Consider the following 12,895-nt stretch of genomic DNA (forward strand, 5'->3'; position numbering starts at 1 on the left):
GTGGAGAACAAGGGGGAGTTGCAGGGATTCCAATTTGCTTGACCTTAATGCCGTGCCAAGTGATGGATATCTGTTAAATGAGGATGCTAACTCAGATTCAGTCACGTGCCATTTGCCAAGGAGAATGAAGACTTGGGAAACTGTTAGTACAAAAAACATTGTTGCCAGTCCATCTGCCGATGGAATGACTATTATTGCTCCAAACTACAGCACAAAGGGTGTTCTGAAGGTTAACACTTCCGGCAGTAATGCAATTCACAACCACAATCAGAAGTTGGTTGTAGGTGACAAATCGGAACAACGTCTATCAGTGCCAAAGGGTCTGTTGAAAGCAGTAACCAAAGTTCCTTCTGTTCTCCCATTGTTAGAATTAAGTGACCCAAATTCTTATTTAAATAAAATACGATGGAAAATAAAATAAAAGTAAAATCCATATAGAACTAGACTTCTTTTATTTTATTTTAGAATAAGGTTTTAAACCTTATTAAACTCCATCTATTTTATATTGATTAGGATAAGGTGTTTCAATCCTACTAGAATATGGCTTTGCAAGCCTATAAATAGACATAGTCTATTCCTCTTGTATTTGAGTAAAAAATTTTTCGACATAGTGAATTTTCTTCTCCTCTGCCCGTGGTTTTTTTTCCGAAAGGGTTTCCACGTAAAATTTATGTGTTCTTTATTTTATTTATTTTATTCTATTTTATTTTTCACAAATTGGTATCAGAGCTTCCGGGTTATTCATCTCGATCACGGTAATGGCGTCTTTGAAGTATGAAATTCATTGTTGGATCGCAACACCGATTTGCGTTGTGGCAAATTAAGATGCAAGCGTTCTTGCAGATGGATCTAGAGGATGCCCGCTAGGATAGATAAGATGCCTTCGACATTAACAGATGAAGAGAAGAAGCGTAAGGATCGAAAGGCATTAACACAATTACATCTGCATTTGTCCAACGAAATTTTGCAGGATGTGATGAAAGAGAAAACTGCCGCTGCATTATGGAAGAGGCTAGAACAAATATGTATGTCGAAAACTCTAACAAGCAAGTTGCATATGAAGCAGCGTCTTTATGCTCATCGTTTGGAGGAAGGTGCATCTGTACACAAACACTTAACAGTGTTTAAAGAAATTCTCTCAACCTTGGAGGCCATGGAGGTTCAGTATGATAAGGAAGATCTAGGGTTGATTCTATTTTGTTCGTTGCCCCGCCTTATTCAACCTTTAGAGACACGATTTTATATAGCCATGAGTCTCTCACAGTTGATGAGGTTTATGATTCTTTAACCTCGTATGATAAGATGAAGCATCTTGTGGTTAAACCCAACTCTCAGGGAGAGGGTCTCATTGTTCGTGGGAGACAAGACCGGAATGTTGATGATGATCGTGGTAGAACACAGGAACGGAATCCTCGTGGTAAATCTAAGGGTAGATCGAAATCTTCAAACAGAGGTAAAACTTGCAACTTCTGCAAGAAGAAAGGGCACATTAAATCTGAGTGCTATAAGCTACAAAATAAGATTAAAAGGGAGGTCGAATCAAAAGGAAAACAAATGAAAATTCGGTGAAGTGATGTTGTAGAAGACTACAACGATGGTGAACTTCTAGTTGCTTCATCAATGATTCTAAAGTAAGCGAGGAGTGGATACTTGATTCAGGCTGCACCTTCCACATGAGTCCCAATCGGGATTGGTTTACAACTTATGAAACAAGATTCTGAAGGTGTTGTTTTGATGGGAAATAATGCTTCATGTAAAATCGCAGTGTTGGAACAATTAAAGTTAAGATGTTTGATGGAGTTGTCGAACACTTAGTGACGTGCGGCATGTTCCGAATTGAAAAGAAATTTAATTTCGTTGAGTACTCTTGATTCAAAAGGGTATGATACACAGTGAAAGTGGGGTTTTAAAGATTTCCAAAGGGTCCCTTGTTGTGATGAAAGGGCAAAGAAAGATTGTCAAGTTATATGTTTTGAGGTTCTATCATATCGGTGATGCAATTGCCGCTTCCTCTTCCTTGTCGATGATGATATTACTAAACTTTAGCATATGCGCCTAGGGCATATGAGTGAGAATGGCATGGCGAAATTAAGCAAAGAGGACTTCTTAATGGGCAAGGAATTTGCAAACCGAATTTCTGTGAGCACTGTGTTTTGGGAAGCAAAAGAGAGTTCGATTCACTAGAGGAATCCATAACACGAAGGAAACGTTGGAGTATATCCATTCGATCTGTGGGGGCGTCCGAGTGCCTTCGAGAGGTGGAGCTAATTATATGCTAACCTTTATTGATGATTTTTCCGAAAAAGTTTGGGCGTTCTTCCCAAGCGAAAAGCGATGTGTTTTCCACATTTAAGTCTTGGAAAATTATGATTGAAAAACAGACGGAAAACAGATAAAATACCTCCGCATGCAGACAATGGCTTAGAGTTCGCTCGATGAGTTTAATAGATTGTGCAAGTCGGAAGGATCATGAGACACTTGACGTTCGTCATACTCCACAAAAAAGCGGCGTTGCGAACGAATGAACAGAACGATCATGGAGAAGGTTCGATGTATGTTGTCAAATGCCAACTTACCAAAGTCATTTTGGGCGTAGCGACCTCTCTCGCATGTTTTTGATCAACCGATCTCCATCCGTTGCCATTGAGAAAAGACTCCACAAGAGGTATGGTCCGTAATCCCGCTAATTATTCGATTTAAAGATTTTTGGGTGTCCTGCGTATGCTCATGTTGATAATGGAAAATTGGAACCGAGATCCATTAAATGCGTTTTCTTGGTTATAAAGCTGGTGTAAAAGGCTATAAGTTATGGTGTCCGAAAATAGAAAAGTTGTGATTAGCGAGATGTTGTTTTTGATGAAACCGCTATGCTACCTAACTTATCTCTTAAAGACTCTTCCAATAAAGAAAACCAAAAGCGGTGGAGCATCGATTAATACGAATCAACTCCTCAAGCCAAGACAAAATTGAGAATAGATTTGCTTCTTCACCGCAATACTCTATCGCCAAAAACAGGATAAGAAGAGAAATTAAACCTCCAAAGAAGTATGCCGAGGTTGATCTAGTTGCTTATGCTTTAAATGTGGTGAAGATATAGATGCGAATCAAGAGCCATTTAATTATTCGAGGCGATTAGTGTGAAGACTCGAAAAAGTGGATGTTTGCTATGCAAGAGGAGATGGAATCACTCCACAAAAATGTAACATGGGATCTTGTAAAACTTCCTAAAGGTAAAAAGGTCATTCGTTGTAAATGGGTGTTTAAAAGAAAGAAGGGACTCGGAGTTGAAGAACCGGATATAAAGCAAGGCTTGTTGCAAAGGGTTACATCAAATTCCGGAGTGGACTTCACAGATGTGTTCTCTCCGGTTGTTAAGCATAGTTCGATTCGAGCTTTGCTTGGTATTGTTGCCATGCATGATTTGGAGCTTGAGCGGTTAGATGTAAAACGCATTTTGCATGGAGAACTTGAGGAAGATATTTACATGCAACAACCAGAGGGTTTTATAGTCTCGAAAAAGAGGACTATGTTTGCTTGTTTGAAAAAGTCCCTTTACGGTTTGAAACAGATCACCAAGACAAGGGTACAAGAGGTTTGATTCCTTTATGACTTCTCATGATTTCAAAAGAAGTAGTTTTGACAGTTGTGTCTACTTTAAGAAAAATGTGATGGTTCTTTTGTGTATCTACTTCTTTATGTTGATGACATGTTGATAGCAACAAAAGATAAAAGAGAGATAAGAAAGGTTAAAGCCCAACTAAGTGAAGAATTTGAGATGAAAGATTTAGGACCAGCAAAGAAGATACTTGGTATGGAGATTCTCGAGATAGAAAAGCAAGTAAATTGTACCTAAGTCGGAGGGGTACATTGAGAAAGTTCTTTGCGAGTTCAATATGCGAGAGTGCTAAGCTGTTAGTACTCCTTTAGCGACCATTTCGGACTTTCATCGGCCTTATCTCCTCAATCGATAATGAGATTGAGTACATGTCACATGTTCCATACTCTAGTGCAGAGGATCTCTCATGTATGCTATGGTTTGTTCACGTCCGATTTATCATATGCGACAAGACAGTTAGCGATACATGGCGAATCTCGGTAAAGAACACTGGAAAGCGATTCGATGGATTTTAAGATACTTACGAGGCACTACTAATGTTTGCTTACGCTTTGGAAGAACTAAAGATGGAGTTATAGGGTATGTTGATGCTGATTTTGCTGGAGACCTTGATAGAAGAAGATCTCTCACGAGTTACGTCTTTACAATCGGAGGTTGTGCAATTAGTTGGAAAGCCACTTTGCAAACTACGATCGCTTTGTCTACCAATCAAGCGAGTACATGGCGATTCTCGAGGCTTGTAAAGAAGCTATTTGGTTGAAGGGACTATTTAGTGAACTCAATGAAGACCTTCAAATCAAGACAGATTTTGTGACAAGAGTGCCATCTTTCTTACAAAAGATCAAATGTTTCATGAGAGAACAAAACACATTGATATTCGGTATCATTTTGTTCGTGATATTATTGCTCGTGGTGATATTGTTGTGAGCAAAATTAGCACTCATGAAAATCCTGCAGATATGATGACTAAGTCACTTCCTATAACCAAGTTTGAGCATTGCTTAGACTTGGTTGGTGTTCATTGTTGAAGTTAAACCCTTAAGGGGTTTTTGGAAGAGGTGAAGAACTTGTTTATTGAAAGTTCGCGATGAAGAACTTGTTCATTGAGAATTTGTGTCAAGGTGGAGATTGTTAGAATTAAGTGACCCAAATTCTTATTTAAATAAAATACGATGGAAAATAAAATAAAAGTAAAATCCATATAGAACTAGACTTCTTTTATTTTATTTTAGAATAAGGTTTTAAACCTTATTAAACTCCATCTATTTTATATTGATTAGGATAAGGTGTTTCAATCCTACTAGAATATGGCTTTGCAAGCCTATAAATAGACATAGTCTATTCCTCTTGTATTTGAGTAAAAAAATTTTCGACATAGTGAATTTTCTTCTCCTCTGCCCGTGGTTTTTTTTCCCGAAAGGGTTTCCACGTAAAATTTATGTGTTCTTTATTTTTATTTATTTTATTCTATTTTATTTTTCACACCCATCGCTATCAAAAGTGTGCTCAAGAAGGTCACAAACAACATTGCTTGTTGGTGCTGGTGCCCAAGTTTTGCGGGACCCCAAACCCGAACGTACAATCTTGGGAAATGCAGGTGGTTTTAGTGGATCATCGTTTCTATGGCAGAACATTGTTGGTAGCAAAATGAATCCTGAGCGATCTGGATGTATGTTAAATCACCAGGATTGTACTTTCAGAAGCAAGGAAGTTGACTTTGCTGATTCAAAGAGACACAAATTGGGTGGTGAGAATTTGTGGAAGAACTTTGACATGGGAAAGAGACACAAAGGAAATGGAGATCGCATGCAGGAAAAGTTTATGGCTTTTCCCAACAAAATAAAGACCCCAAGTGATTTTAATGTTGAAAATTCAGAGAAGACAAATAAACCTAGTGTTTCAAAGAGGCTTAAGTATGATCTTCCCCTTCCATTGACTTACAAGCGAAGAAAGCCTCAAGCCAGAAACACATCAGACCTCACCAATTCACTCAGAACAGGTATCGATATAAGAACTACTAGTTCAAAAGAATCAAACCAACCTTTAGGGAACAGTGTAAATGCATTCAAGTTTAAATTCTTGGGTCCTATGAACGGGGAATCTTAAATAGCATGTCGAGGAACAAAAATGTAATTACTTCCTTAGTATAATAAAAACCATTTCTTATGGTTCTAAACATAAATGCCTCCTTTGTTACAGGCTCCCACTGTGTATAAATCAGGTATATATTGCAGAAAGGAAGTGATATAATCTGCTTTCATTTTCTAATGGTATGTAATAAAAAAGAAATTGGGTTATCGGTTCTAACCTAAGAAAAGGATTTAAGCAAGATGCAATCCAATTGACAATGTTGTTTAAGAAAAGGATTTAAGCAAGATGCAATCCAATTGCCAATGTTGTTTGTTACTTTTGTGTTCAAAAGAAGTGGAAATAATAACCCATGGATTTATATTGATCTTGCGAGTTTTAAAAAAATAATAATAATCCATTTTTTATTTGACATAATAGTTGGATTATTTTGTTTAGTATATAAAAAATAGAAAAGGATTGTATGAAAATATAATTTAACTTCATCTCTATCTCTTTCCAATAGAAATAAAAAGTTGGAAATTGGAAGGAAAAATCTAATTTGTCAAATGATGTAAAATCACTGTTTTTTTATGCATTGCTAAAAAGATAATATACTATTTGGTATCTAAATTTAGTTTTAATGTTTAATTTAGTACTTGAGTTTTTTGTCTCAATTTAATACCTGAATTTAGCTTCAATCTTTAATTTGGTATCCAAACTAAATAAAGAAAAACACTTGAGTATCAAATTGAAAAAAATCAAGTACCCACGTGAACATTAAAGCTTATCTTGAGTACCAAATTGAATATTAAAACCAAACTCAAGTACCAAATAGTATATTAACCCATTTAAAAAAATCAAAATTTAGTAAATATTAGTAAAAAAGAAATGGTTAGTTTGGCAGCTGGTTGAGCGAGAAATGAAAAGACCGGGTAATCCTGAGCCGTTAGCTAACTGCTTCGAACTCTCAGTAATTCTTAATGACATAACCCACAGTATTCTCCAGTCCCTCTCTGATGAAAACCTGAAACCTGACTCTGGTTTCCGATTTTTTCTGATGATTAAAATGCATTACAAAAAACTGCTTCTTCATCATCCCAATGCTATAAATCTTAGTGTTGGTGTCTTTCACAGGGAAACCAAATCTACCCATTTTTTCTCTATGGTGGTATCTTTCTAACTGTTAAAGTTATTGATTTTTTTATTTTATTTTTATTTCTTCTCTTTTGATTATAGAAGAAGTAACAATTTGCTTATAAAAATTGGGTTTTCACGATATAATATTTGATTTATGCACATGTAAGAAAGAAACCTGAAGAGGGGGGAAACCGCTTATATTTTTTAAATGTCCGTAATGAGCATATTTTTATTAAAATAATATTATAATTAGCTTATAAAAATGGTAAAGGCTTTTATTCTACGTGTTTTAGGAATCTCGAAACTTAAACTGGGTTTTTTCTTTGGAGGAGAAATAAAGTCGGTGATGATGGGTATTCATCTTGTTCTTGGAGCCATTCCTTGCTCCATTTTGAGGCAATTTTTATATATTTATTTCATTCCTTCTTCTGTGCTTCTAAATTCTAATGTTGACCCTATAAAGGAGGCATTGATTTGTCTCGAATGGAACTTTGTCAAATTTGCCCTTTGGTCGACATCATGTTTCATGTAATTAAATTTCTCATTATAAGAGAATCAAGACAGATTTTTATTATTTCATTTTTATAATGTAATTGTTTAATTTAGTGAGAATGTGTAAGCTCCTCTTCAAGCTTTCTGCTTTATATTTTATGATCTAGATAGCATAAAATGTTATGTGGTTGGCTTTTGCTTATTTTTAATCTCGAGATTGGGAACATTGGGATCCAAATTTAGGTAAGCAATGTTCCATTTCTCAAGATATTGATTTTTCTTACTTTTTCATATTGTTGAGCAGTCATCAAGATAACAAAGAAGAGCAACAAACTGAACTGAACAAGTGTCAAGAAAAAGGCTTGTTCTTTGAGCTTTATATTCTTTCCTTAAACAAGAGAAATCTTTAATAGTAAGAATTTCTGTTTAGCACATCACAACCAAAAAATGTTGGGTTATTGCTGTGTTCCATCATCAAAGCTGCCACCATCTCACCACGACAAGATTCTGTCATCTTCATTCTTTAGTAATGCAGTGGGAATTGGGCAATGCAACAGTGCAATTTCTGGTATTCGGTTCGGAAAACTCGACATTTCTAGGAGGAAATGTTCCGCAACCAAAAGATGTTCCACCTCTGCTGTTCTAGCTGATGTTACCAAAGACTTCATGGTAACCTCCTTCTCTTTTGTGCGTTATGCAGATTCTTAAGTTGACAGTTCTCTTTTGTGTTATGAATTATGATCATTGAATTCGGGTGTTTCTCCAATCCTAAACGTGCAATCCAGGCTTTCCGGGCGAACATTTATCCGAAACAAGAGGCAGATCCCAAGACTGTTGCCTCTATCATTTTAGGGGGTGGAGCTGGAACACGGCTCTTTCCCCTTACTGGAACAAGGGCCAAGCCAGCTGTAAGCTAAGTTGACATGGTTTATGCCACCTTTAACTTTTTTATTAGATTTGGCTAAATACTTGTAACATTTGTTTTCTTTGATACACTACACGATCTATTAGGTTCCCATTGGGGGATGTTATAGGCTGATCGATGTCCCAATGAGTAACTGCATCAATAGTGGGATTAACAAGATTTACATCCTCACCCAGTTCAATTCTCAATCTCTAAACCGCCACATTTCTCGGACTTATAATTCGGGCAATGGTGTGACCTTCGGTGATGGGTTTGTTGAGGTAGGTTGAACAATTCTGAAGTTGTAAGATTCATCTTCTAGAACCAGATCAACGTTCCAAACTCTGTTACTGCATTATTGCTGGTGGGTTAGTGAGGATGATTGTATAACGTGGAGCTTTCAACATTTTGTTAACGAGATTAAACATTATGAGACCTCTCTATCATGTCTCTCGCTCTCTGCTACATATGCTTCTAATTCTGCTCCTTGTTTTGCCTTAGGTATTAGCAGCTACACAAACATCAGGTGAATCCGGAAAGAAGTGGTTCCAGGGTACAGCAGATGCTGTAAGACAGTTCATATGGTTGTTTGAGGTATGAAAAGCTTGTATGTCCTTTTTCTTTTTTTTTTAAGATTTTCCTCCTTCCTAATTGGTCTGTGCTCTACAAGTCATAAGTGTGGAAGAGTTTTATGCTACCTTGTGATATGTAGATTATACATTAATTCTTGAGTTCACCAATTTTGTGTAAATTTGTGGTAACCATTGCAGGATGCTAAACACAGATATATTGAGAACATTCTGATATTATCTGGCGATCATCTATACCGAATGGATTACATGGACTTCTTGCAGGTGAACTACAGCTGCCCACTTGATTCTTCACTTTGCAATTTTGTCTTTTACATTAATTCGTAGGCTTTATTAATGTCAATTTCTATTGCAGAAGCACATTAATTCTGGTGCTGACATATCTGTTTCATGTCTCCCTGTGGATGAAAGGTAATTATGAAACAGACAATTTGGAAAAAAAAATTATTGCTCAGTTACAGTAATGATTTTAGAAACTGTATATTTTAGAAACTGCATTGTCAGAGTTGACATTGAGTATTGTCCAACAAATTGTTTATTAATATGAACAACAAATTGTCAGGATTTTAGTTAACTGTGCTTGCCTGGTCTAAGATTATATAGTACATGTAAAATGAACTGCAATACAAGAAATTGGTTCAAACATATCTTTCGCTTTTTCTTTTTCCTGGTTAAATAGATTGTCTTCTTATCCTGCAGTCGTGCCTCTGATTTTGGATTGCTGAAGATTGATGAAAATGGACAGATTAGGCAGTTCCTAGAGAAACCTAAGGGTGAAAGTTTGAGGTCAATGGTAGGTACTTGTCCTTTGTTCTTATGCATAAATTTTGTTTTAACTCTTAACTCTTAAATTGATTATTGATACTTCTTACCGTAACAGCAAGTCGATACAACTCTTCTCGGATTAACAGCTCAAGATGCAAAGAAAACACCATACATTGCATCAATGGGTATATATTTATTCAAGACAGATGTTCTACTGAAACTACTCAGGTAATGAAGGCTTAAGCTGCAAAAGATCTACCATAAACTGCTTCAACGTTCTGATTTGATTCAATTAGGAAAGATATACTATTATTGTTCTTCTCAAATCAACAATGCATCATGTTGTTTAAGAGATGATTGTTTTTATTTTAGATGTGAAAGATGGACCATTTTGGTGTATATGGTGGTAATCTTAGGTTTGTGCAGCAGCAAGAGATGATGTTTCTTTGTATTATTTTTGCTTCTTCAGGTGGCATTATCCAGAAGCCAATGATTTTGGATCTGAAATCATTCCAATGGCTATGAAAGATTACAATGTTAAGGTAGAGTATCAAAAGATAATCAGGGATCACTTTTACTTGAAAGTTAAAACTTTCCATTTACAATTTGTTTGTAGTGGAGTCCCCAAGTTTAAGTTATTTGTACATGGCAGGCATACTTGTTTGATGGCTATTGGGAAGATATTGGAACCATAAAATCCTTTTTTGATGCAAATTTGGCCCTCACAGATAAGGTAGTCCTCTTTTCAACTATCTCTGCAGTTATTCCTTATCCGACCGTGTTAGGACTTAACAAGCTGCAACTTGTTGTCTCCATGTTCAAAGCCCCCCAAGTTTCACTTCTATGATCCCCTAAAGCCAATTTTCACCTCTCCTCGGTATCTACCTCCATCAAGAATAGAGCAGTGCCGGGTAATAATTTCGTTTTGAATTCGAGTCTGATTAATTGGCATGGCTAACTCGATTCATATAAATGTAATGATCATGAAGTTACCCTTGCTTCTTGTAGGTCGTGGACTCCATAATTTCACATGGCTGCTTCTTGAGAGAATGCAGTGTCAAACATTCCATCGTGGGAATTCGCTCAAGATTGGAATATGGGGTGGAGCTGAAGGTAACTTTTACATTTCTGATTCATTCATTCAATAAGCTTCCTATGACTTCACAGCATTATAGCTCTTACAATCCCTTAACCTTGGGTGGCGAAATTTCATCTTCTACACAGTTGCATCATATCATGTCATATCATTCCTCTTACTACCAGTTTAAATCCTCAAACTTTGAGTATGACCACTTTTAATGGAACCAATGGAAGCAGCCAGTCTCTAACTTAAATGAGAGTTTTCAGGATACATTGATGATGGGTGCTGACCATTACCAAACTGAAGCAGAAATAGCATCCTGTATATCAGAGGGCAATATTCCATTAGGCATTGGCAGAAATACTAAAATCATGTAAGTTTCCTTTTAACGGTGTCTTCACAGATACATACTATGAGAGAATCTTATATGATATGATATGATATGCATTACAGTTACAACATTTAGGTCTTAGAACATCTTAGTTTTAATTTCTTTATGATGCTTGCTTATTGCTACTTTTTTCCTGCAGGAATTGTATAATAGACACAAATACAAGAATTGGAAAAAATGTTGTCATTGCAAACAAGGATGTAAGCATTGTTAATCTATTGGATTAATTTGTTTGACTGAAATAAAGTTTAAATATCCAATTGTGATTTTTTTTCTTTAAAGTACAAAATCAACCCGAGATATATAGTTCGGGGACTAATTTATGTATTAGCATTTTTTTTAATTGATTATGCTTATGTGGTTGATGGCTATAGTATTTATATTGTTTTTTTTTTTTTTTGGATGAACTGCAGAATGTGGAAGAGGCAAATAGACCATCTGAGGGATTCTATATTCGATCAGGAATTACTGTAGTGGTAAAAAATGCTGTAATTAAGGATGGAACAATAATTTAGTACTTTTCTTTATCAGCGAGAAAAATATGAATAAGTTGTTGGTGAGGTTGATTTATTGGAAGATGCAGTGTAAATTATTCCATTAATTTGTTTTTTAGAATTTTATTTTGCCAAATGATAATATTACGGAATATAAATAGTGGGGCAATTTAGTCTTATATTATTTGAATATGAGTAAATAAGTACAATTATCTATTTCTATTTTCATTAAATCTTTACTAAGTAGGTGTCACGGGTCAACATAATATCAACTTAGTTTTGAAATTATTAAATTACTTTTTGATATATATCTCTGCCCAATAATCACTCATGGCAAAACATGGTACAATTTGATAAGGACCCCATAAACCTTAGATTAGGATCCTCTGGGGTGATCTTCCATTCAAGACCATCTGCGACGAACCCTTTAATCCCACTTGAGCCTTCTCAGAAACCATCCGCTCGGAACTTCCATGGGGACCACTAAGGCGTAACAATCTTTTACAACCTTAATAAGGAGAATGTTAGAGCAAGACCACACAGTACTACACATGGTCGCAATTGACATGTAACAACCCTACCACCTAGCTGACAACTGGCACGACCAAACAAGGGTACATTCTATATATGCCCCAAAGTATGAAAGACAAGGGATCCTTTCTTTCTCCCTAAGAAAACCTAAGTGTTTCCCAGGTATCTCCCCTCTTTTTCCTCCAATCTCTCATTTCCTTTCCTAATCTCCAATTCCAGCTCTCTGTTTGTCATAGGTGAATCGACTTCCAATCACCACCACCTTCTCCTCCCTAACTCTTCCTTGTTGAACACTTATATAAACAATTGGTACGGTAAGTGTGGACCGAACCACCATTGCTCATTCTTCCATTGTTATCCCTGAGAATGTTGCAACCCAAACTAAAATTCCTTTCAACCTAAGCATAAACACAACAGACTACACAAGTCACTAATCTGTCGTAATTTGATATCTCAAATTAGGCTCTCTTGAACGCTTGATGAGTTTCTTCTCGAGCAGTTTATGAGTCTTTTCAATATTTTTTTGTTGTTTTTCTTAAAATTTTCAGTGGCAATAATAGTTTTTCTTACTTCTATGTCATTGGGAGTCTAATGGTTGATTTAAGTTTATGTAGGGAGATGACTATGGCAAAACCTCGAGGATAACACCAACTGTCATGGGTGTCGCGACTTTAAAGCTAGGATGTTGCCACACTAACCCTTTATCACCTTAGGGGAGCAAAACTTCAATGAAAAACCAATCTGGAGCAGTCTAGCAAGGATGTCACAATGTCTTGACAACAATCCTTCGAGGTCGCGACTTCAAGTCGATGGTTGAAGTGAAG

At 36.2% G+C, this 12,895-nt stretch overlaps 1 protein-coding gene across 1 annotated transcript; it reads left to right on the forward strand.

Moving 5' to 3' along the window:
* The first annotated feature begins 6,591 nt into the window (after positions 1-6,591).
* On the forward strand, positions 6,592-11,773 carry LOC108459507 (glucose-1-phosphate adenylyltransferase large subunit 1-like). The gene is made up of 15 exons (XM_053030927.1): positions 6,592-7,984; positions 8,101-8,223; positions 8,327-8,500; positions 8,721-8,813; positions 8,990-9,073; positions 9,165-9,220; positions 9,509-9,606; positions 9,694-9,802; positions 10,044-10,116; positions 10,227-10,307; positions 10,399-10,485; positions 10,583-10,687; positions 10,922-11,028; positions 11,186-11,246; positions 11,460-11,773. The coding sequence occupies exons 1-15, from the start codon at positions 7,763-7,765 to the stop codon at positions 11,559-11,561; spliced, it is 1,575 nt and encodes a 524-aa protein (XP_052886887.1). The 5' UTR covers positions 6,592-7,762; the 3' UTR covers positions 11,562-11,773.
* The last annotated feature ends 1,122 nt before the right edge of the window (positions 11,774-12,895 follow it).

The sequence above is a fragment of the Gossypium arboreum genome, chromosome 7 (genome assembly GCF_025698485.1).
Source record: "Gossypium arboreum isolate Shixiya-1 chromosome 7, ASM2569848v2, whole genome shotgun sequence".
Taxonomy (NCBI): domain Eukaryota; kingdom Viridiplantae; phylum Streptophyta; class Magnoliopsida; order Malvales; family Malvaceae; genus Gossypium; species Gossypium arboreum.